Source organism: Taurulus bubalis (assembly GCF_910589615.1).
Source record: "Taurulus bubalis genome assembly, chromosome: 13".
NCBI classification, from domain to species: Eukaryota; Metazoa; Chordata; class Actinopteri; order Perciformes; family Cottidae; genus Taurulus; species Taurulus bubalis.
The window spans coordinates 4,777,507-4,798,023 of record NC_136601.1 but is presented as its reverse complement, the minus strand read 5'-3'; the positions used below and the strand labels follow the sequence as shown (position 1 = coordinate 4,798,023).

Genomic DNA, 20,517 nt, shown 5'->3' with positions numbered 1-20,517 from the left:
AATGAAAAAGCTGTGCCGACATGTCATTGAGGACGACATGGTTTAGTATTTCTTAGTTAGCCTGCTAATGATTATATACATTTTTACTGTACATTGTGCCGTTAGTACAGTATGTTTGTATGTTGGCGACTTTGTGCGCTTCCTTTTTCAAAACTCAGCCATATCTAAAAAGGCCACATGTCACTCAAAATCACTCAAAATCTGTGTTCATCAAGGATAATACCCAACATCATCCACATAAATGATTTTGTGCCAATCTATCATTATTAGGAAAAGAGAATAACCTGTAACTGTTGGCTCAGCACGGACACTAAAATAAGATGAGTCTTTTAAAGACCACATGAATGGAAGTGTTCATCAACTTCATGCTCACCATTTAGAACCAATAAAACATTCAAATAAATAAAAACATTTCCCATTTGAATAATCATGCCACATTCCAGCAATGGTGTCAACAGGAAATGCGTGACATTAAGGATGTTAAGATGACATTAAAGGAGAACATTGAAAGCATCAGCTTCAGGTGCAGGTGCCTGTGGTTGTGAGTAACAATCTGATGTGTGTGTACGAGGTGCAACAACCAGTTTACATTTGTTCAGTCAGTAGTGTTAAAACATACATTTTTAGATTACAGACAATACAATAAAGTGCAGCCTTTTGATTAAGAACATGTGGCTCATCACACTTAGAATGGGTAAAACAAAGTCATGAGTGCAAGAATAGTTGAGGATTTAATGTCCAACATACAATCATAGGTGGACCAAAGAAACTTGTAGCAGAAGAGTTTTATATTTTTTCTTTTTTACAATCAAAGAGATGATTGACATGTTATTAAATAATTCAGCGTGAAGGGTACAACGCTGAATAAGTGCTCATCTAAAGCAAAGCAAACAAAGCATTTGAGTCATCTCCTGGTTATGAATCATCTCTGCTGCTTCAGGAAAAGCTGCACTTTTTACATTAACAAAGGACATCCCCATGATGATTTGTTTTGTAAGGGGTTGAGAGGGTGAGTGGTTGCGTTACGTGAAACATGCAGCTAGTAGAAGCACGAAGACGATCTCGGAGCTGCACAGTTTAGTAAGTCCTCTCCACACGACCGCAGGCACTTTGAATACATCCGAGAGGAATGGATCATCAGATTTTAGATCAAGCGTTAAGCTCCAGGGACATTGTTTGCCAGCACGTGGTCACAAATGCCCACCTTGAAAAGTCATTTAACTGATTTACAATTTCAGGAATGCAAGTAGGACAAATCTGCTTAATTTATTTGGAATATTTTGGACCAGTCATTTCACTCTTCAGTATGGTTTTTATAAATACATTGATGTCATTCATCTTAAATTCTGCTTGAAAATTATAAGAGTGGGAGCTGCTAAGTTAAATTAAACTAAAGCACTTCTTAATGACATTCAGTAGATAATTAAAGGATAAAATGGGAGTTTGAGTGGCCATTTTAAAGGATTTTCTTCACCTGACAAAATGAATGACACTGGGGATCCATTTCCTAAGTTTTAAAGTGATTGATTAAATTGTTTTCTCTCCTGTGTCTGAAATAAAGTTAAGGGTAATTTGTCAAAGGGCAAGTGCTGCACTTCAGCTTCTTGTGGCCAAAATGAGTATTACAACACCTGCCATTTCTTTTTGAAAGAAATTAGAAAGATTATGCTGACAAAATCCTTCTTTTTAACCTGTCCTTCAGTCATAAACACGAGAGAAAACCATTTAGATAAGACAAAACAAAAGGGTCAGACCCCAGAGTTTTCTTTTTGTCTTACTTGCCTCTCAGGGCTTAAATAATCAAACCTGAAGATATTAAAAACTGGCACAAAATATTTGCTGGTGTGACCATTGATCAAACAAAAACAACACCAAGATTTCTTTAAATTACTTAAACCTTTGGCAGACTTTCCCACTTGCATGAAGAAAAATCCAATTCAAAGACTCAATGAATGACTCATTGAGAGGTCTTTGTTTTGTAGAGAAGCAGTGCTGGGCCAGATAGCTGAGCCTCCGAGTGGTAAACGGACAACTTACTGTGGGTCATCTGACACACTATGTGTGCGGCTGAATCTACAGAAAGCAGAGAGCATGGAGAGAGAGAGAGAGCACAATCACAAATGAATACGAGTACACTTAACAGAGAAATACGGCACTCACTCATGTGAATATCAAAACAAAGAGATGGAATATTTGATATCTAGTGGGTACTGTGTTGTGATCACAGCTGACAATGGGTGGAGAATGTGTGCCTGCTGGTTTTGCATTGATGTACAGATTTGTTTGTCAGTTTCTGGGTTTGCTGATGCTACTCAAACCAAACACAAGGGGGCAGTCTTATCCATAACACAGCCAGAGCAGAACACAAGTTTACTGCATCACTGCAAACCAAAAATGCTAGCATACAACAGATGCAGATGGCAATGATCTTAAGACTGCAGCTGACACTTAACTATAGAAAAAAAGAAAAAGAAAGCACATGCATCTTTTATTAGACAGCGCAAGAGAAACATCAAGGATGTGGCTCTCTTTCTGTCAGCGACCAACAGTTGTAGGTTGGGCCTCAACCTAAGTCTTCACAGTGCATTTTATGGCACTGCCTCTGTGATGTTCGAGGGGTGTGAGAGAAAGTGCGGCCTGCGGTTTGTCGCCACAAGAGAACAAGGAGACCAAATGAAGAGAAGCCTTGCTAAATTAGGAACAGATAGACTGGTTTGGTTTGTCGTAGTAAAATGTCTACCAGCCATATGTTTTTTGGCGGAAGATGTCAGGCTGTGATGCAGTGGGGCTCGCACTAAAGCCATTAATGATCTTATTAATCATCTATGAGTCCTTAATTATTTACAAATGGGGAATCCATCATTTATAAAGTATGAAAACCCAATCATGAAAGGCATAATAGGCTAATTATTAATCAAGAATGAAACATTTAAAACTGTGTTTATGAATTGCATACTAATGAGTTACTAATGAGTGTTCATGTTGGAACAATGCTTTATAAATTATGAATTAAGTGTTTATTCATGCTTTACTAATGCTAAATAGTGTGTAGTTATTATAAAGTGCTACCCTAGTATTTTATTGGCATACATTAAAATGGGTGACGTTTGATTGATTGGTAATGGTTTGACCAATATGTTACCAAATAATTTGGGTTCAAATTGGGTCAAATATAATTCAGGGTCCATTGCCGTTATCCCCTAATTGGTTCTCCTGAAGAGATCAAAGGATGTCACCTGAGGTCAAAACCCACATTCTCAAACATTTCTCAAATAAATGTCCATGCATTCTCTTCACAACAAAAACTGCTTTTTTAGAAAGCAACATCAATTTGCATTCATTTGAAAAACAGGTCATGCCATCTTGAGAAAGTTAAGTCTTCCAGATAGGAGCATTGCGGTGTGACGTCGAGGTCACATGCTGAGATATTCAAAAAAAATGAGTAAATCGTGTAGATGAATTGTGTAGTTTTACTTCAACGTGGTGGAAATTCATTAAATGTGGTGTAGTTGCTGGAGGGGGCTCACGTTGCTGGAAGACTGCTGTCCAACCAAGAGTTCCCTCTTTGCGGGTCATCACTTTCACTCAGCGCCCTTCCCTTCCGTCGGCCTGTATCGGTTGTTGCTGTTGTAGCCGTTGCCATGTCAGTGGGCACAGGAAGGAAGTTGGGGGCACTCGGGGCAGGGACGTGCTTGGGAAAGGTCAGCGTTTGGCGGGGCCGCTTCCCATCTCGCTCTGCATCTGTGACCGACGGGACACCAGCGGCTCCCTTCCTCACAGCCTCCTCCAGCTGTTGCTCCGTCACAGGTGGATGTTTCACGGAGGAGATGACGGGGCTCGCTGCGACCGCGGGGGTCGCCGCAGCGCTTGCCGCTCGAGTCGTCGAATGGTGGAAGAGTTCCTCTGAGCACGAGCGAGCTGGAGTACTGCAGAAAGCAAAGCAAACTAAAACGTACTGCTGCCTGGTTGTTATCCTATTTCAGCAGAGATAATTCCTCCGGAGGAGCCAAAATTGAGTTTTTTTTTTCATTTTGACGAGCTAAATCGAAAGGAAAAAAAAGTAGCAAAGCATGGTCACAAATTCTGTTCCGAGCAGACTGGATATGAAAACAAACAGGAGTCACAAAGCCAAAGCAAAATTCGCTGAACCCTAAGTTGTCTGGCATCCTGTGATGAACAGCCACTTTCTGAAAGGGTTATTATTGGACTATAAATCCCCAGGATGCACGGCGGGGAGAGAAAGGCCAGGCTCCAAACCCGGCCTGTTCAGGGTCAGGGAAGGAAGCCTCATTTCCTTACATCCTGAGGGAGGGTCACATGTTCCCTGGGAATGTGATTGTGTGTGAACACCATAGTACATTTTTGTGTGTAACTGCTGGACATACATGCGTTTGTATTTGAAGGGTTGTGCAGTTTTTGTCACGGTCAAACTCGGTAAAAAAAACCTTCACAGGAGACTACAAACAGTGATATGTTGATATTATACAACTGTTTTGAAAAGATTTAACTCCTGGCAACACAAAAACAAACAAATTCCAGCCTCAGTTTTCTTCTTGAAAAATTCAAGCTGTTACCAACTAAAGACGCCGATATCAAAGCCTCAAAACATCCTAGAAATCCCCCCTTTTCCTTGGAATGCAGCGATACACAAGTCCAATTTCCTTTGAGCGTTCGCTTCACTCCCTTGAAACGCTGACGATCCCATCCATGCCATAACATCTGCGCCAGAACAAGCTGGAAACCGGGGACGTGACTAATATGGACTTCGGCATAGTGAAATATACAACAACGTCGTTTCTTGACAGCTCATATTAATCCGACACCAAGTTTATAACTTGTGACCCCTGGCTGGCCGGCTGGGTAGAGAACCCTGCATTACAGCAGTGTGTAATCTCCATGTTTCATTGAGCCCCGGACCTCTTGCTGACTCACTGTTGTGTTGCTCTGCTCTTGTGTTGATGATCTGGTAATGGCAGTGCCAAAGAAGAAAAGGACTGGATGGAAATGCCAGCTGTGAAAATTGAAACTATTTTATAACAAAGAGACAGTATTGATAAAAACTGAAATATGTGGATTACCCTGATTAACTGAGACTTTGTTTTTGGGCTGATGTACTGCAGATTTTTGTAAACTTTTCAAAATACAATTCTATTCATCTGGCAGGAGTTAAAGTGGGCAAATTTGAGCATGAAGCTGAAATTAACCAAAGTGTCCCAAGTGGCAAGTTATTTTCAAATTTGGGTGAACTGACCCTTTAGCACAGCAAATATTCTGCTGCAATAAGAACCTAAAATGCTGCCTCAAGACATGGTCAAGTCATATTAATAACTCTCCAGATTTACGATTGCATAAAAATTGATATAACAGAAAAGATGCATTGTATATTTAATCTAGTGTTGGAAATTGGTGGAGCTTCTCTCCACAATTTCACCAAATCATCTGAACAAATAATAACAAATTCAATAAGGAAATCTATTCTCTTTTAGATTGGGTTGAATCAGAACTGTGTCGACACCAAAGGAATTGGGCAGCTGATTTGGGGCATTATGAAAGACATAAATCAAGGTGAAGACCTTTGCTCAGAGGTGACCATCGGGTGAGTCACAGTCTCCGTGGGGGGCTCTGCGTGGGGGCGGCTTCGGGGCAGCGGCTCACTGCTCCTCCTCACGCCCGCTGCATGGATCTTAACACAAGGTGTGGAAGCAGCCTGCTCCCCGTCCTCCCCATCCTTTTTATTCTGGTCCACCATCTGAATCTGTATCTGGGGTTCGAGGGGCTGGGTGATGGACGGGCTCTGGGTCTCTCCAGGTGGGTCGTCTAAGCTAGGGACCTCATTTGGACTGTTACATACCCCATTCACACACAGGAAAGGATGATGTATTGACATTAGAGCAAAATGAGAAACAACGACAAAAGGATGACCACAACATGGTGAGACAGGGAGCACACAAATGTGGGGAAAGAGTAGGACCAGACAAACGATATAAATGGGGAGAAGACACCATGACGGACGCAAAGGAAGGAGATGGAGATAAAAACAAACAGTAAGAGTACATGCGTTTTGATGCAACACGATGAATGAAGGACAGATTAACACACACGCACACACAACACTACTGTATATGCACCCAGTTGCAGCACAAAGCGCATAAAATGTAAACACTAACTAGAAAGCAGAAATTTGTCTTTTAATTAAATATCTTTGATTTCCTGCTGCTGCAGCTAAATAATGTTACGTCCAAACCTTAAAAACATTATCCTTCAAAAAGTACTTTCAGTAAAATCCTGACACTCTCCGACACTAATATTATATATATGCACGCACACACACACACACACACACACACACACACACACACACACACACACACACACACACACACACACACACACACACACACACACACACACACACACACACAAAAACAGATCAAAGCACATTAAGGAATCCACTAAACCAGCAGAAATCTGAAACTCATCCAGTGAGAGCCATGGTAAAACTGTGATCCCAGTGCTCTTGACAAGCCAAACCAATAACTGCCAATAAGACCATCAGACTTTAGTCTGCCCCGTCTATGCAGCATATTTCACACTTTCGCTTCAATCAGAGTCAGAGCCAATGAAAACGCGCATCTGGCCTCCATCAGCATCGACTGGGCAGAGGACAATACATCAGCAGTTTACAAAATAATCAGAAATTTGTGCCACCATATCTTCTTCTCTTGGGAAATCATATACAATACAGAATTCCCAATTAAATGAGTCAAATCCATTTCAAGCTAAAACAAGGTCATGGTTGTAAAACCTGTCCCTCAAGTTACTATTTTATTATGCAATAACACCGTGACCACTCTGCTTGTGATTCCTACTTTCTTATTACTACAACAGTCAGACTCACCTGAAAGGTCGGTCTCCTGCCACAGGTGAAGTAGCAGTACTCCAACTCTTGCGAGCTCCGTCCTCTTTAACGTTCTTCTTCTTGCGGAGCGGCGTGGGCACGTATCCGCTCTGGTTGCTCCTGTTGGGCAGGTACTGGTTGAAGGGCATGGCGGTCCGCGGCTCGCTGACGGACGTCCGCCGCGCCGACATGTCATCCTTACGAACGTCCGGCATCTTCCTGTGGGGGACGCCGTCGGACTCTGAGTCACTGCCGCGGCCTGTTGAGAAGAGGAGAAGGAAGGAGTTCAATATCGGTGTCACATTGAGATCACTCTGCAGCTAATTATTTCGCAGGCTCAGTGTTTTGTAGATTGCATTTACATTCATTATGTTCCGTTTAGAGAAGATCACAATTGTGATTATTATTATAGATAGTGTCAAGTACTTTTCATGATTTAAATTCTACGTGCTTTGATATTATTACTGGGAAACAACATAACTCAAAAAGATGTGGCGTTGTATTCTTGGGTTAAAAGTTTTGTTCAGATTCATAGGAGATGGAAACTGTAACACAGAGATTGTATTACTTTGCAAGTCTATACCATACATGTTCCCATTTAATTTTTAACCCCATACTGTTATCACACTGCCATATATACATACAAAAGTGTCTCGTGTTCCATTAACCTTCTGAATGATAATAAATGGCAAAAAGAAAACTACAAAAAGAGAGAAAGACAATTAAAAAAAAAAAAGATTTAGCAGAAAAAACGAATTTCTAATCTAATTTTCAAATCTCTGAAAAAGAATATCACTTCTATTTCCCCCAGTGATGTTACATCATATAAACGCACACATTAAAGTGCTGTTCCGGTGTTATTATATGCAGAGCATTCCAGTAACTGAACATAAATCAACCCCGAGCAGGTTGACAGCCTGTTTTTATGAAACAAAGCAAGTACCATAAATCATCGTGAAATTTGTATTGTGCAGCTCCTGTAGTCTAAAGCCTACAGTTCGGAAGACTTCAATTAGGATGCCTCAGCGTCTGTCTGTATCCCATTTAAAAACACCTTGTTCGCTCTTTAATGTCAGAGGCAACACCTGGTGCTGCAGAAAGGCATCGCTCAAGGACTTTCCCCGCTGGATGTCTTGAATTCCTCCACAAGATGTTCATGTGTGATCCGCACTCAAAGAAAAGAGAGTAATGAGGATACATCCCACTCATGTGCCGTTAGCAGCATACCAGTCATTCCATTTTCATTAAGTTGCTTTTTTTGTGCCAATGCTAACCCTAAATCAACATTTGGAAACTGCAGGTAATGAATACCTGCAGCCCTGATTTACCCAAGGTCTCTCAAAATTGCTCACCAAGATGTTCAGCACATGTGCTACTGGAATTCCCCTCACTTTTGGATGTATGCTTACTCAATCTATGGCCTCAATGACTTATCACTCAATGTATACGTTTTCCAAGTATAAACCCAAAATTTCAACCAGATCTAAAGCGTGAAATCTACCCCTACTGCTGAACAGATACAAGTGGATGCAGCTGCGGGTCTCAGTGGAAACAAATGTCCCATTTTGCAGTTGTGAAAAACCTCCCTTTCTATCAATAGACTTCGTTTTTATGTGGTCTAAAAAATTGACAGATCGAGGTCCAAAAGAGGCCTTGAGGTATCCGCACTTCCAACAATGAGTGGTTCAATTATGACTCCTTAGCTCATCAATTGGAAACACGAGCGGATCTACCATCCAAGTCTATCCATCCTGAAGGAGCAACACATGTCTTTACGGGGCGATCCGCTCCCTCTCTGCACATCTGGGAACACTCAAGCTTGAGGGAGTGTTTATCATGGGTCAGTGCCATACTGTACCAGAGCTTTACAGAGACATATTTACATCAATAACCATCAACATGCAGTAATGCTACAAGACATGTACAAGCCATAAGGTCAAGTTCCATATGCATTACAGTCACTGAGAAGCAGTAACATTCTTACAAATGAAGAGTGATAGTGATTCCCTCCACTTTTCGTATTGTAATAAAGTCAAATAAATGACACTTTGTGATAGTATTCATGTTTTTTCCAATTTCAGAGATCTTTCTAGGCTGAATGAACAGCACAACGGGATATCTAGTACTTAAATACCTCTGATGGGCAATTTCTTTATGGGGGAAAAAAAGAAAAACAAAAAAATGGTCTCAATTAAATCACTTTTTTAATTATTTCAAATGAGCCTTTGACAAGCAACGGGTGTTGTCCTGCAGAAATAGAAGGACGAGGACAGGCGTTGCTACAGGAGCAGCAGAGAGCACAACGCATCTCATTTATCAACACTGTACCCATCCTTTCAATCGTGGCCCAAACAAAAGAGCATCTGCAATATTGCATCTCTTTCAAAGATTGAATTAAATTCGTCTCCCTGTCCCCTAATTACTGTCCGGCTGAAGTCAGTTTACAGAGCTGAACAGTGAAAAGGGCTTGGTCTAAAAAAAAAGGTCAGTGCAGAAGAAACCTGGCTGAGTCGACTTGTGTGAGCTTGTGAATAAATAGACGCTCTTGTTCTGGGTGCACTCAAAGCACCCCGTGATTGGGTGATAACTGCATTGTTATAGTATTATCACTCCTCCAGTTTGGGCCTCCTGGGTTTGATCCAAACACTGATAGTATGTTAGCCTCAATAGCAGCAAGGGCTCTGAGGTTTGTTGATTAGTCCCTTTGTATTCATGTGTGATGATGTTAGTCCCCATAGCTATTTCACAAAATGAGACCTTTTTGTTGTTGTATAGAACGACCTGTTGTGACCTCTAGGATAATCACAGCCTCATGAAGCTTTACAACCACAAACTAGAGACCTTGGGCATTCAGATGACACATTTTATTTCCAACAATAAGGAGGCTTTCCAGAACAGACATGCTCACCATCCACTCAAGCAAAAAAATAATTTCTTGCAGAAATCTCCAAAAGGTTTTGATACCAAATTACATCATGAGTTTTTCTACGGTGTTTCTCAAGGTCTTGGTGTCTAAATACTGTATTTTGGATAATCTTTCCAGAATGAAGTGAACACGCTACTTTGCATAGGAGCAGCTAGACAATGTGACTGCTAATCAGCCGTTTGCGGCTTGTGGCAACTTTGAGTTCTGGGCTATTGAGAAGAAAATGTTGTCACATACTTCTGCTGCGGATGTCTCAGGATTGTTCAATGTCATTACATTTTTTTTTTACTGTTCAACGGTTGTCATTTTGGATTTTCTGGATATCACAATCTTAGATCTGATACTTGATGTAAAGCTAAAATGTGTTCCTGTTTTCAAAAACCATGGAGGATATTGCTGTGTTTTAAATGTACATATTTCTGTTGGATTATTCCCTTTTATTTCTGAGAAGCAAACATTAACATTTAGCGAGGTTTTTAGTGAGTTAGTTTCTTTTGTACTTCCCTCAAAACAGTCAGACAGGACGATGGCCGCGCTCTAGGTTCTCCAACATGCACTTCAGAGATGAAACGAACATTAAGCTTTGTGACGACTTCTGTAACCTTTTATAGGCTGCCATTAAAATATAAAAAGGGTCAAATTCAAATAAAGTGGAGCAATGAACAGCTGTCAATGACAACATATGGTCGACTTGGTATTTTAAAGTACTTCAAATGCAGCCAAACTCCATTTTTAACTCAATTTTGGACTTCAGCAAAAAGCATAAACGGTTTGCAGTTCATGCGCATCTTGGAAAAACTAACCATTGGTTTATTTCTTATGCTACCCTTTTGGATGCATTACATAATATATAAAGATTACATACATGTAGTCAGGTCTTTCCGTTTTAGTTTTAGTGATTCTTTACTGTTCCATCCACTAGCGTAGCATTGTGTGTAGTAACACAGATTAATTGAATCCTAAAAGGTGGTACAACCAGCTGAAAACACTTTAATTTCCTTGCAATGCACTTAAAAAAATACACGTTTTAGAAAAATTCTGCAGAGCTTCAAACCTTCAAGATATTTTAACTGAGGAATTTTGTACACTTCATGAGACGAGTTAGTCGAACATGAACTATAAAGCTTCACACAGCTTCTTATCATGTGGAAGCGTGTCCTTTGTTCTCAAAACCTAAAGCTAGAAGATCAGTCAAGTGACAGATCAAAAACTACGAAGAGCCATCATTCACACAAACACACCTCTATCTATCACTGCATCAGGATGACTCATCTCTTCCTCTCTCTCTAATGCCATCATTCATTAAACACTTCAACAGAATTATCAAACAACTGTAGTCCAGGACAACAGGCTCAAACACTCAGCACAGAGACACTTTTGTGTAGATGTCAATGGCAGAGCTGGAAATCCTCACTGAAAGGTGTCGTCATACACACTGAGACTACAAGGTTGGACACGGCTGAGGTTTCCATTCATTCACGTGCATCCTGTGCATCAATAGATAAACCTACACTAGTGGAGAAATATATACACAAACTGAACTTTTTTTTCTTTCTTTTGGGGAATTTTTCTTTTACTAAATCTTTGAAAAAAAGAGGAGAAAGAGGAATACAATTATTTTATATTACAAATACAGATTTATTTCATTGCGTTGCAAAGAGGAGTTGTTGTGGGTGGTATCCTCCACTCCACAAAGTAAATCAATAAAAATAAAAATATTAGTAAATCTAAATCAGAAGTACCAACACATTTCTATTTCAATTTTAAACATTTATATGACAGCTTTAACGGCTTAAACACTGAGACACTGAACCCAGTGTCTCAGTGTTTAAGCTGTCATATAAATATTTAAGTTCAATCTATAGCGTAAAGTCTCCATACTGGATTCCTCTCAAAAGATCTGATGTGTAAACAGACAATTATGTTAATCATCAAATCAGACCAGGTATCCGTGCAGCCTTTATCAAATAAATAAATAAATAAATAATTTTTCAGTGTTTGCATGAGGATAAAAAAAAAAAATCAAATATCTTTTTTTTTTTTTATTATTGTAAAGCACTTTGTAACTTTGAAAGGTTATTATTACTTTCTTCCATTTTATGTCACCTGACACTGGATGTCATGTTGGGGGAGCGTGTGTTCACAATGCATAACTAAACTGTGTTTGAGAAAAAAAAGATGTGACGGCACTTGTTATTACACTGCAGATTGACATCAGATATGGGAGAAGTGATGCACGTACATGAGCAGCTTTTTAAGAAAGGAATGTCAAGACTTACGGAGAGCATGTCGGCTGTTTATTTAATTAATGTATATTATTATAAAAACAATTCTAACAAACTGTGTATTATTCATAATATGCCCAGAACAAAAACAGCAGCTTCTGTACTGTAACCAAACTGAAACAATGGCCAAAGCTTGGCTTCAAAACAGACGTTGCGCTGAGATCATTCACTTGAAATAGCATACATTTCAAATACTGGCCGTCGTTCTGTGTAAACAACAGTTTGTATTACAGTAGCACTACAAGTACAATGAACCTCATTTATCTATATACTGTGTCAGAACACCACAATAGACGCAAACAAAATCGCCAGTACTGAATTACTTCCCTTCCACAATACATACTGTTTGTGGTTTGGCTAAAATGACACAATGGCTATTTAAACTTTAATTAGAAAAGGGCAGTGATTCAAACCACAAGATCACACCCTCACAAGCAATACCAGCGTGTGAAGACTAGGCTGTTTCTTACCATCGCTGCTGCCGCGGGGGACCAGGACGTCCGGCGACGGGGTCTGTCGTGAGCGTGAGCCGAAGGAGTCCAGACTGTCGAAGGAGTCCTCGCGGCCGTGGCGTGGCGGGGAGAGAGAGTCGCTGCGCTCAGAGTCCCAGCAGTCGATGTAGCCACTGTCCCGGATGCTGCGTTTAGGGCTCTCTGCCTCCTCCGCCTCCTGAACATTTAGAAAAGACATGCCCACTTTAACTGCCATGAATATTATTTATAAGGATTGTTTATATATTATTATTTGTACAACTTGTTTCTTGAATATTGATTCTGTTTGTGTTTACACTTGATAGGAACCATCTTTACGTCCTATGTTGTGTTGGGACGCTTTTAGTTGTGACAAGCTCCTAAAGAAGTTTTGTACTCCGCTAAAAGATACAAGTTGAAGTGACAACGAATTGTTGTTTTCTTGAAGATTATTGTTATCCAAGTGGACCCATTTCCCTCTCGCTTGTGTGCAGCCAGCAAGGTATGTTGTTTATGTTAATGATTTGTCACGCATATTATTTCCTTTTTTTGTGTGTTTATTGTGCAACGTGAACGCCAACTTGTTTTGTGTATGTTGAAATGCATTTAAACAGTGTGACGGTGGATTGATGACGGTGGTGTTTACTGAGGCACACGCAAGACGAATAAATCCATCAGTAACAGAAGAACCAAGGTGTCGTGTATTTCCTGGAGGGAGTGATACCCACCTTATATCAAATGTCCATGTACCGTATACATCTCACTGTTAGTCCAAGATCAACCTGACCTAGCCTTTCTTTTGTCCTTCGTCCTCTCATCTGTGTTTTATCATCTTTTCTTCTGCTCAAATCCCTCTCGCTCCCTCTTCACCTCAGCGACCCCTCCCTCTGTCTGTCCACCGTTGAAACACATCTATGCAGCTAATGGAAGGTGGGGAAAGGCCTTTCCCGTCTACCAGGAGACTTCCTGTTCCGTCTGTTATGCAACTCAGCTGTACTGCCACAGAAATTCTGTCTCACTTATTTCTTTGTCCAACATACATTTAGCCTTCTTTGATGAAGCAGCAGTGACACTGTGCAGTAAAGATGCGTTGTATTATATTCATAGCTAAAAGGGTTTGTTCACTCAAATTACTCTTCTCAGCAAATCTGGCAAGACGGCACATTTATTATTGATATTGGATTTTGATGATATATTATATAGATTTTGATAAATGATACAAATGCATGCTTGCCAACGCTTTTATGTCCCCTCTCCCTGCCGTTTTCCTCCAGTTCAATTTCCCTGATTACCCGCCAACCAATTATCAAATAAAAAAAATCTGCTCTGCCACTATATTTATTTAAAAAAAGCCCTGTGTCACTGTGCTTTTTAAAATCAAGTAAGCTACTTATTACAAATATTTGTCAGTTGTGTCAAAACAGGGATTTAATGTGATTAGCAGACACAAATACACAGAGAGAGATTATCTCTATAGAAAAGAGCAGAATTGCTTGTTGACTGGAGCGGAGTAAAGCTCTTCTGGCTTTTACTCACACAACAATTGCCATAATGCGGTGCATCCAGCTTTAACCGGGCGTAAAGAGAGGGATAAACCTGGACAAATAAATCCAAATCCATCTGGCTAGATACTTACTATGTGTTGTAAATCAGGTGGTATATTATATTTTCCTAATTTGAGTGAACGGATCCTTTAACTGATGCATTTACCCTGAGCTCTAAGTAAGTGAGCAGATGAAAATGCAGCTGGTTCACACCTGCTTTTTGCATTTTTCCCAAAAAGTTCCAGTTTCCATTTCATAAGCATTACAAGTAAACTGTTAACTGACACTTTAATTTTTTTAATAGACGCAACTTACGCGCTTTCCTTGATTTTCAAAACCCATTTTATTATCAGTCTCTTTTTTTGTTTCATAGAAACGTGGCTTTGTTTTGGTCAGCGGCAACGTGTGAACATCTGGGAAAGTTCTTCTGCCGAGTTGGCGGAGATTTCTTAGTTTAATAGAACAGAAAAGGGACGTCACAGAATGGAATAAATCTCATGGAGGTGACATCATGGTTACGAGTGGTTGTTTTTGTGCGTCTGTATGTGTCCTTTTGGGTCGGTGAAGAGGTGGAAGCAGAAGATTGACACAAGAACCCGGTTTAGCCGAGTTCAGGCCTGAACATTGTGTTTGTGTGTGTGTGTGTGTGTGTGTGTGTGTGTGCGTGTGTGCGTGTGTGCGTGTGTGCGCGCAGGTTATATACGGTCTAAGATAATTTCTTAGAAGTCTGTGTACATTTAATAAATACACATTTATACAGTGCATCCTTAAATGAGTGGTCCAGTATAATGTGTGTTTTCAGTACATTTGGTTGCTGCAGGGATGTGTTTTTCTGCAAAGTAAGAGGACAGCTTCTCACTACCCGTTATACCAGCTGCGGTTGCTAAGAGAGTTCTAGTACAACAGCAATGACTGACTAAAGTGTCCCTGTGCTTTAGATTTAGATTCTTATGACACTTCTAGGCCTAGACATTACTAAACGGGACTGGGCAAACCTTTCGCATCTGTGACAGCAGGCCCTCAAACTCTTTCAGGTCCAGCGTGGGACCGTTGTAGGAGGTACAGCCGTTGGCAGCACGACCCAACCAGTAGATGGTGATTAGAACCTAAAAAGGAAAGGAAACAAATACAATCAGACATCATGATGAGATGACACTTAATCTGTAAAGAAAATAAAGTACAATAGTCCTTCTCTGTAAGGTTTAATTTGCTTTTCAATAAATCTAATTCGTTTGAAGCCTGAGTTAGCTATTCCAAACCAATGCTTGGAAAATATATATATATATATATATATATATATATATATATATATATATATATATATATATATATATATATATATATATATATATATATATATATATATATATATATGTTTTTCGGAAGAATGTGCAATTCAGTCAAGTAAACGTACAGATGTACACGTAGCAATATAGGCCAACGTTTGAAACCTTGAAGGAAAGTAAAGAGTGCACGAAGCAAACACTAGAAATCATTCTCCACTTTGTTCATTTCTGTTTTCTCCCTACAAAAAGCAATACAAATGTGTTTTCTGGTTATTGCAATCCAGCCTCCTGCAAAGAAGTTGCATGTCAGCCATCACCTTCTGCACAAACACGACAAGACTGAGCCATTGTTCTGACCCTGAAACCAGTAACGGGCACTTTTCCTGCTAAAATACAGCATCCCTTCAGGGGTCACGATGATTTATATTTGTCTGTTAGCTAGCTTAGCCTTGAGTGCATAAATTACCAGGTCAGTCTCATCTCTCTACACAGTAACCGTGTAAAATTAGTAGCTGAAGGAGGACGCACACCTGCTTCTTGCTTGCAGCCTGACGTCTTGAAGTTTTGCTGAATGTGACTAAGGGAGTGACGCTTACAGCATTCAGAGTAACTCCCTACAGAGTCCGCTTGATGCCTAAAATGCAGAATGTACAGATTGGCCGGAGCCACAGGGAGATCACACGGAGCTGCACCTTTCGCACGGTTGGCCAAGTCGTCCCAGCTATATTTACTGTGTCCATGTCAACCGGCACTCTGCAGGGACTGCTTTGATAAGGAAGCTCAGCATGGCTTAATGTGTTTATTTCAGTCATACTGTCAGTATAAACACCCTCTGCCGCCGTTCAAACACACTTGGAGGAAGAATAATGGAACTGGCCTGCTGTTTAGAAGACGCACACCGTTTTTCATGTGTGTTATTGTGCTGATTCCTGAGTGGAATTCATCTTTTTAGCCCCAAGTAGAGAATCAGCTAAGATACTAAGATACAAATCTACAGAAGGGAGGGATTTAATGTTTAGTTCAAGGACACTTCAAAAGAGACACCAGACCACCGGGGATAACAGAACCCTTTTTAAATTTTTTTTAAATAGATCACACTACAGCTAAAAGTTTTACAGTTATGGCAATTGTCTTTATGTATATTAGACGCACAGGATATTTCATCTTTCTTCCTCAAAGAGTGCCACTAATCTACAAGTACTAGTGCTTAAGCCGGACTGCAACCGCTGTGATTATGCTTCATTATCTGCACACTTTAGCACCCCGAGTTTATTGCTTCTGTGTCACCAGTATGATGCTAATTTCCGTGCCAACTCCCACTGGAAGTGGGTCAGTGCCAAATGTGTTTCAGTTGCTTACTAGTATGCTATAAATCCATATTGATCCCAACTGCACAAACTGAATGAGAGAAAATACCACAACTGTGCGCTGCATGATTCAGGCACGCTGCACTAATCCTACAACAAGCAACTACACAAAAACAGAAACGTGGACGCGAGTGCCAGGCCACAGTAGTTCAAAGAAAACACGTCAGTGCAGTGTTGACTGGCAGAAATGTAAACAACAGGCCCGACAGTGAAATAGTGCACATCGTCACACTCTTCAGTTTCAGCAGCTGTCTGATCTGGCAGCTGCTGAAAGACCTGTCAAAGAGGTTCCATTGGAAAAAACAACAATCACCTCTTTGTTTAATGTGCAAACACAATGAAGTGATGCATACACAAGGGAATGAAGAAACCCCCGAACATGCACCGACAATCTAAACACATGTTGTGCACACAAGCACTTGCATGCACAGTGCACACATCTGCAGACCTGTAGTGGTGCATACAGATGCTTGAAACTTCACACGCAGCACACACGCATGCACAATCAACCCTTCTTGTTCACAACTGCACTGCTAAATGGTCATCTCCAGCAATATTCCACCCATCCATGCAATATCCACTTTTGTACGTCAACATCCAATCTACCTAACAAAACCTTTATCACAAAATCCGCAAACTCTTCTCGGTGCAGTCCCTTCACCTCTCAATATGTGATGTGCTGCAGAGACAGCTGCTATCTAATCCTAGTCCTCAGTTTGGCAGATCCATAGCAAATCCGGTGTAGCAGGTCCCGGCTAAAGCCTTTAGCTGCTGGGAGTTTTGTGCTGCAAAATGCTGGCCAACGTGGCTGAGAGTCCCAGTGTGTAGTCAGCTAAATGAGCTAGCAGGCTCTCTGCAGCTCGGCACAATTGTACAGTGCACAGCAGCATCCCAGGGAGAGAGAGACAGAGAGAGGCAGAGAGAGGGAGAGGCCCTGGTCTGACTGCAGAGTGGGCAGGGCTAGCATTATGTGTTCTACTTCTTAAAGCAGCATTAATAGAAAAGGAGAAGAGGTACATTTGACTGTAAAAATGGATAATTAGAAAGGGAGACGGAACTATGACTACACAGATAATTGAAATATGCAGAATGAGAAAAACTAAACTAGAAAGAATATGCAGATGAAGAACAGAAAAGGTTATTAGTGTTCAAATATGTACTATGTTCTGTTTATATATGTACAGTGCTTCCCCTAGGTTTACAGCTTCGGGGGTGACGGGGGGCGGCACAAAAACACTTAAGCAGTAATTGTCAAACTTTTTCTGCAAATAACATAAAAGTATAGATGGAGTAACAAAATGATAAGTAACAGAATAAAGAAAATTGCAATCACTTTCACACAAACTCACACTTTCAAGCAAATCAGATTGCTCCATTAGTCCTTTTTTTTATTGCAATCACTTAGAACAATGAAAATAAAGTTTGCTGTTATCTGTGCAAAAAATAACTAATATTTAGTTACTATTAAATAGCTCATTGAGGAAAACAATAAGCTTTTTTTTTTTGCCAAACAAAACAGAATGACTGCAGATATGCGAGCCGTCAGCCATTAGTGGCTGCAGTGAGGTGCTTTCCTCTACACATCTTTTTAAAACGGGGTTGTAGATTTGATATAATTCATGCTCAACGTTGAGCTGAGATCTGTATTCTGTTTTGAGAGACGCAGCAGCAGAATGGACGTCACGGAGACTTGTGGCAAAATGTTCTATAGGAAAGAGAACCTTAAATGACGACTTGTGATCTGGCGCTATTGAGAAAATTACAGGGGGGCGCCCCACCGCAGGTAGAGAACATAAAATTGAAAGAATTGGTTGAGATGGAAAGATACGTTAGAAAAGCTTCAAACGTTTGAGTCAGACTTGAAATAGTTAAAGTATAGATTAGAGTAATACAGAGGTGAAGAGCGCTGGTAGAGCTGGAACAGGCATGACAAAATCAGAGTGTGACAACCACAGCACAAACAGAAACACTGAACAATAACAACAGTTTATGTCCAAACATACATTTAGCACACAAACACATTATTCCACTGTAATCCAGAAGTATCACTTACATTCTTGAGCTTTCGGCTGCAGTCGCTGCCCCTGAGAGAGAAAGAAAGAGAAAGCGAAAGAGAGTGAGTGAAACATTGACTTCTGGCACTTTTTAAATGGAATTTCTTACATAGAAATAACAGCACACAGCTTTAAAACCAACCACACTCCCACAGATCCATGCAAAACAAAAGCAAAAACAAAACTTTTTGAATAAATAGAGGAATCTGAAGTGAGTGTAGCCCACGCAGGGAGAACTAGCAGACTCTACATTTGCCTTTCAAGGTCTACTTTGTCGTTTGGTGATTCATTTATTCAATATTTCCAGCAGTTGTGTTCATCGGCTGCAGTTTGACTATCCAAAATATAAACTTCGCAACACAATATAAAAAGCGAGGGCGCCTCTAGATCCTCCATTTTGCACCAGCAGTCATCATTCACAAAGACAAATCCTTCTTCAACAGAACGTCAGAAGAGACAGATGTGGTGGCGACATGGTTTGACTGCCAAGTGTTTTCTGGGAGGTGAAGTGCAGAAACACCACATCAGTGGGCACTTAGCGCCACAGATGTTGCCAAAATTAAATTATGTGGATCTCGGGGATCATCAGTAGAAGATATAAATGGGAGGCGGAATGAAGCGTTTGTAAAACAATAAACACTCGTGTTGTGAAACAGACACTTCGAGGCGAAGAGAGGGAGACACAGCGGCACCAGAGGAAGATGTATGTTTGTTTGTTAACATGTTTTTCAATGATTTCATCTTTGCAGTATTAGTAAAAAAAATAATTGTGAATCAAAATTAGATATGTTTTCAGCCCCAAGTTTGATGTCACAAAGTAACATAAAGCAAAATAAAGTGTGAACACACACACAAGCTGAACATCTTAAAAAGAGTTCTTAAGACAGGGTTGAAGGCAAGCGTCTTCCAGCCAGAGCTCCCTAATGTAGAGAGGCCTCAATGAAGCTCCTCATCTGCATATATATATATCTCAATGTAGCTATAGAGGGGATCAAAGTAAACACCCAAACAAATCTTGGAAACCAGATAATCCTGTATGGATACAAAAGAGCTTATACGGATGTACTAAATCACTTTGTATAGGAAATGTTGCCTGATTGCCCAACATAAAAAATAAAAAAAATGCAGATTTAGGTTTCGTTACAGGTTAACAAAAGCCACGACATTGCCTGGATCATGATAAAATATTTGGAAATAAAGATACTTTTGTTTTAGTTCATAACTAGTTTCAACTGTCATAAAGCTCAACTCACAAAACACATAAGTAAGGGATTCCCAAATTGCAGTTGTGTGGGATTTCCACGGCAGAGAGGGGTGAACTAGATGGAAAGGAGCAAAGTGAAAGTAGCTGGAGGGAATGTTCTGTTAACCCCCCTCCTCTTTCTGTCAGCTGACTAAATAAACACGCAGACAGGGTGCTTTTCTCTGCCGTCTCCTTGCAGAAGTAAAGCTGATTGACAGATTCCACGAGGTATGACGTCATACTTAGAGGCATTTTAGTTATTAGTCACACAAAAATAAGGACAGCTGAGGGGAAAGTCTCAGCGAGCAAGGTTTAATCAATAAAAAAGTACAAACTTTTAAAATAGGAATGGTTTGTACTTCCACTGCTATTATTAAAGAAAATCTGTCAAGAGAACCGATCCAGACATGGCCCAAGTAGGCTCCAAGTTGTGTGATGGAGGGT

General features: G+C 40.4%; 1 protein-coding gene across 1 annotated transcript in view; it reads right to left on the bottom strand.

Annotated features, from left to right (window-relative positions):
- The window catches only part of LOC306745742 (LIM and calponin homology domains-containing protein 1-like), a gene marked incomplete at its 5' end in the record, with an annotated part of 77,357 nt that overhangs the window by 15,230 nt on the left and 41,610 nt on the right, over positions 1 to 20,517 (bottom strand). The window contains 7 exons of the mRNA XM_079228582.1: positions 2,038 to 2,055; positions 3,528 to 3,926; positions 5,574 to 5,840; positions 6,899 to 7,157; positions 12,580 to 12,778; positions 15,119 to 15,229; positions 18,830 to 18,860. Coding sequence (XP_079084708.1) covers positions 2,038 to 2,055; positions 3,528 to 3,926; positions 5,574 to 5,840; positions 6,899 to 7,157; positions 12,580 to 12,778; positions 15,119 to 15,229; positions 18,830 to 18,860 — 1,284 coding nt within the window. The remainder of the gene's footprint in view (positions 1 to 2,037; positions 2,056 to 3,527; positions 3,927 to 5,573; positions 5,841 to 6,898; positions 7,158 to 12,579; positions 12,779 to 15,118; positions 15,230 to 18,829; positions 18,861 to 20,517) is intronic.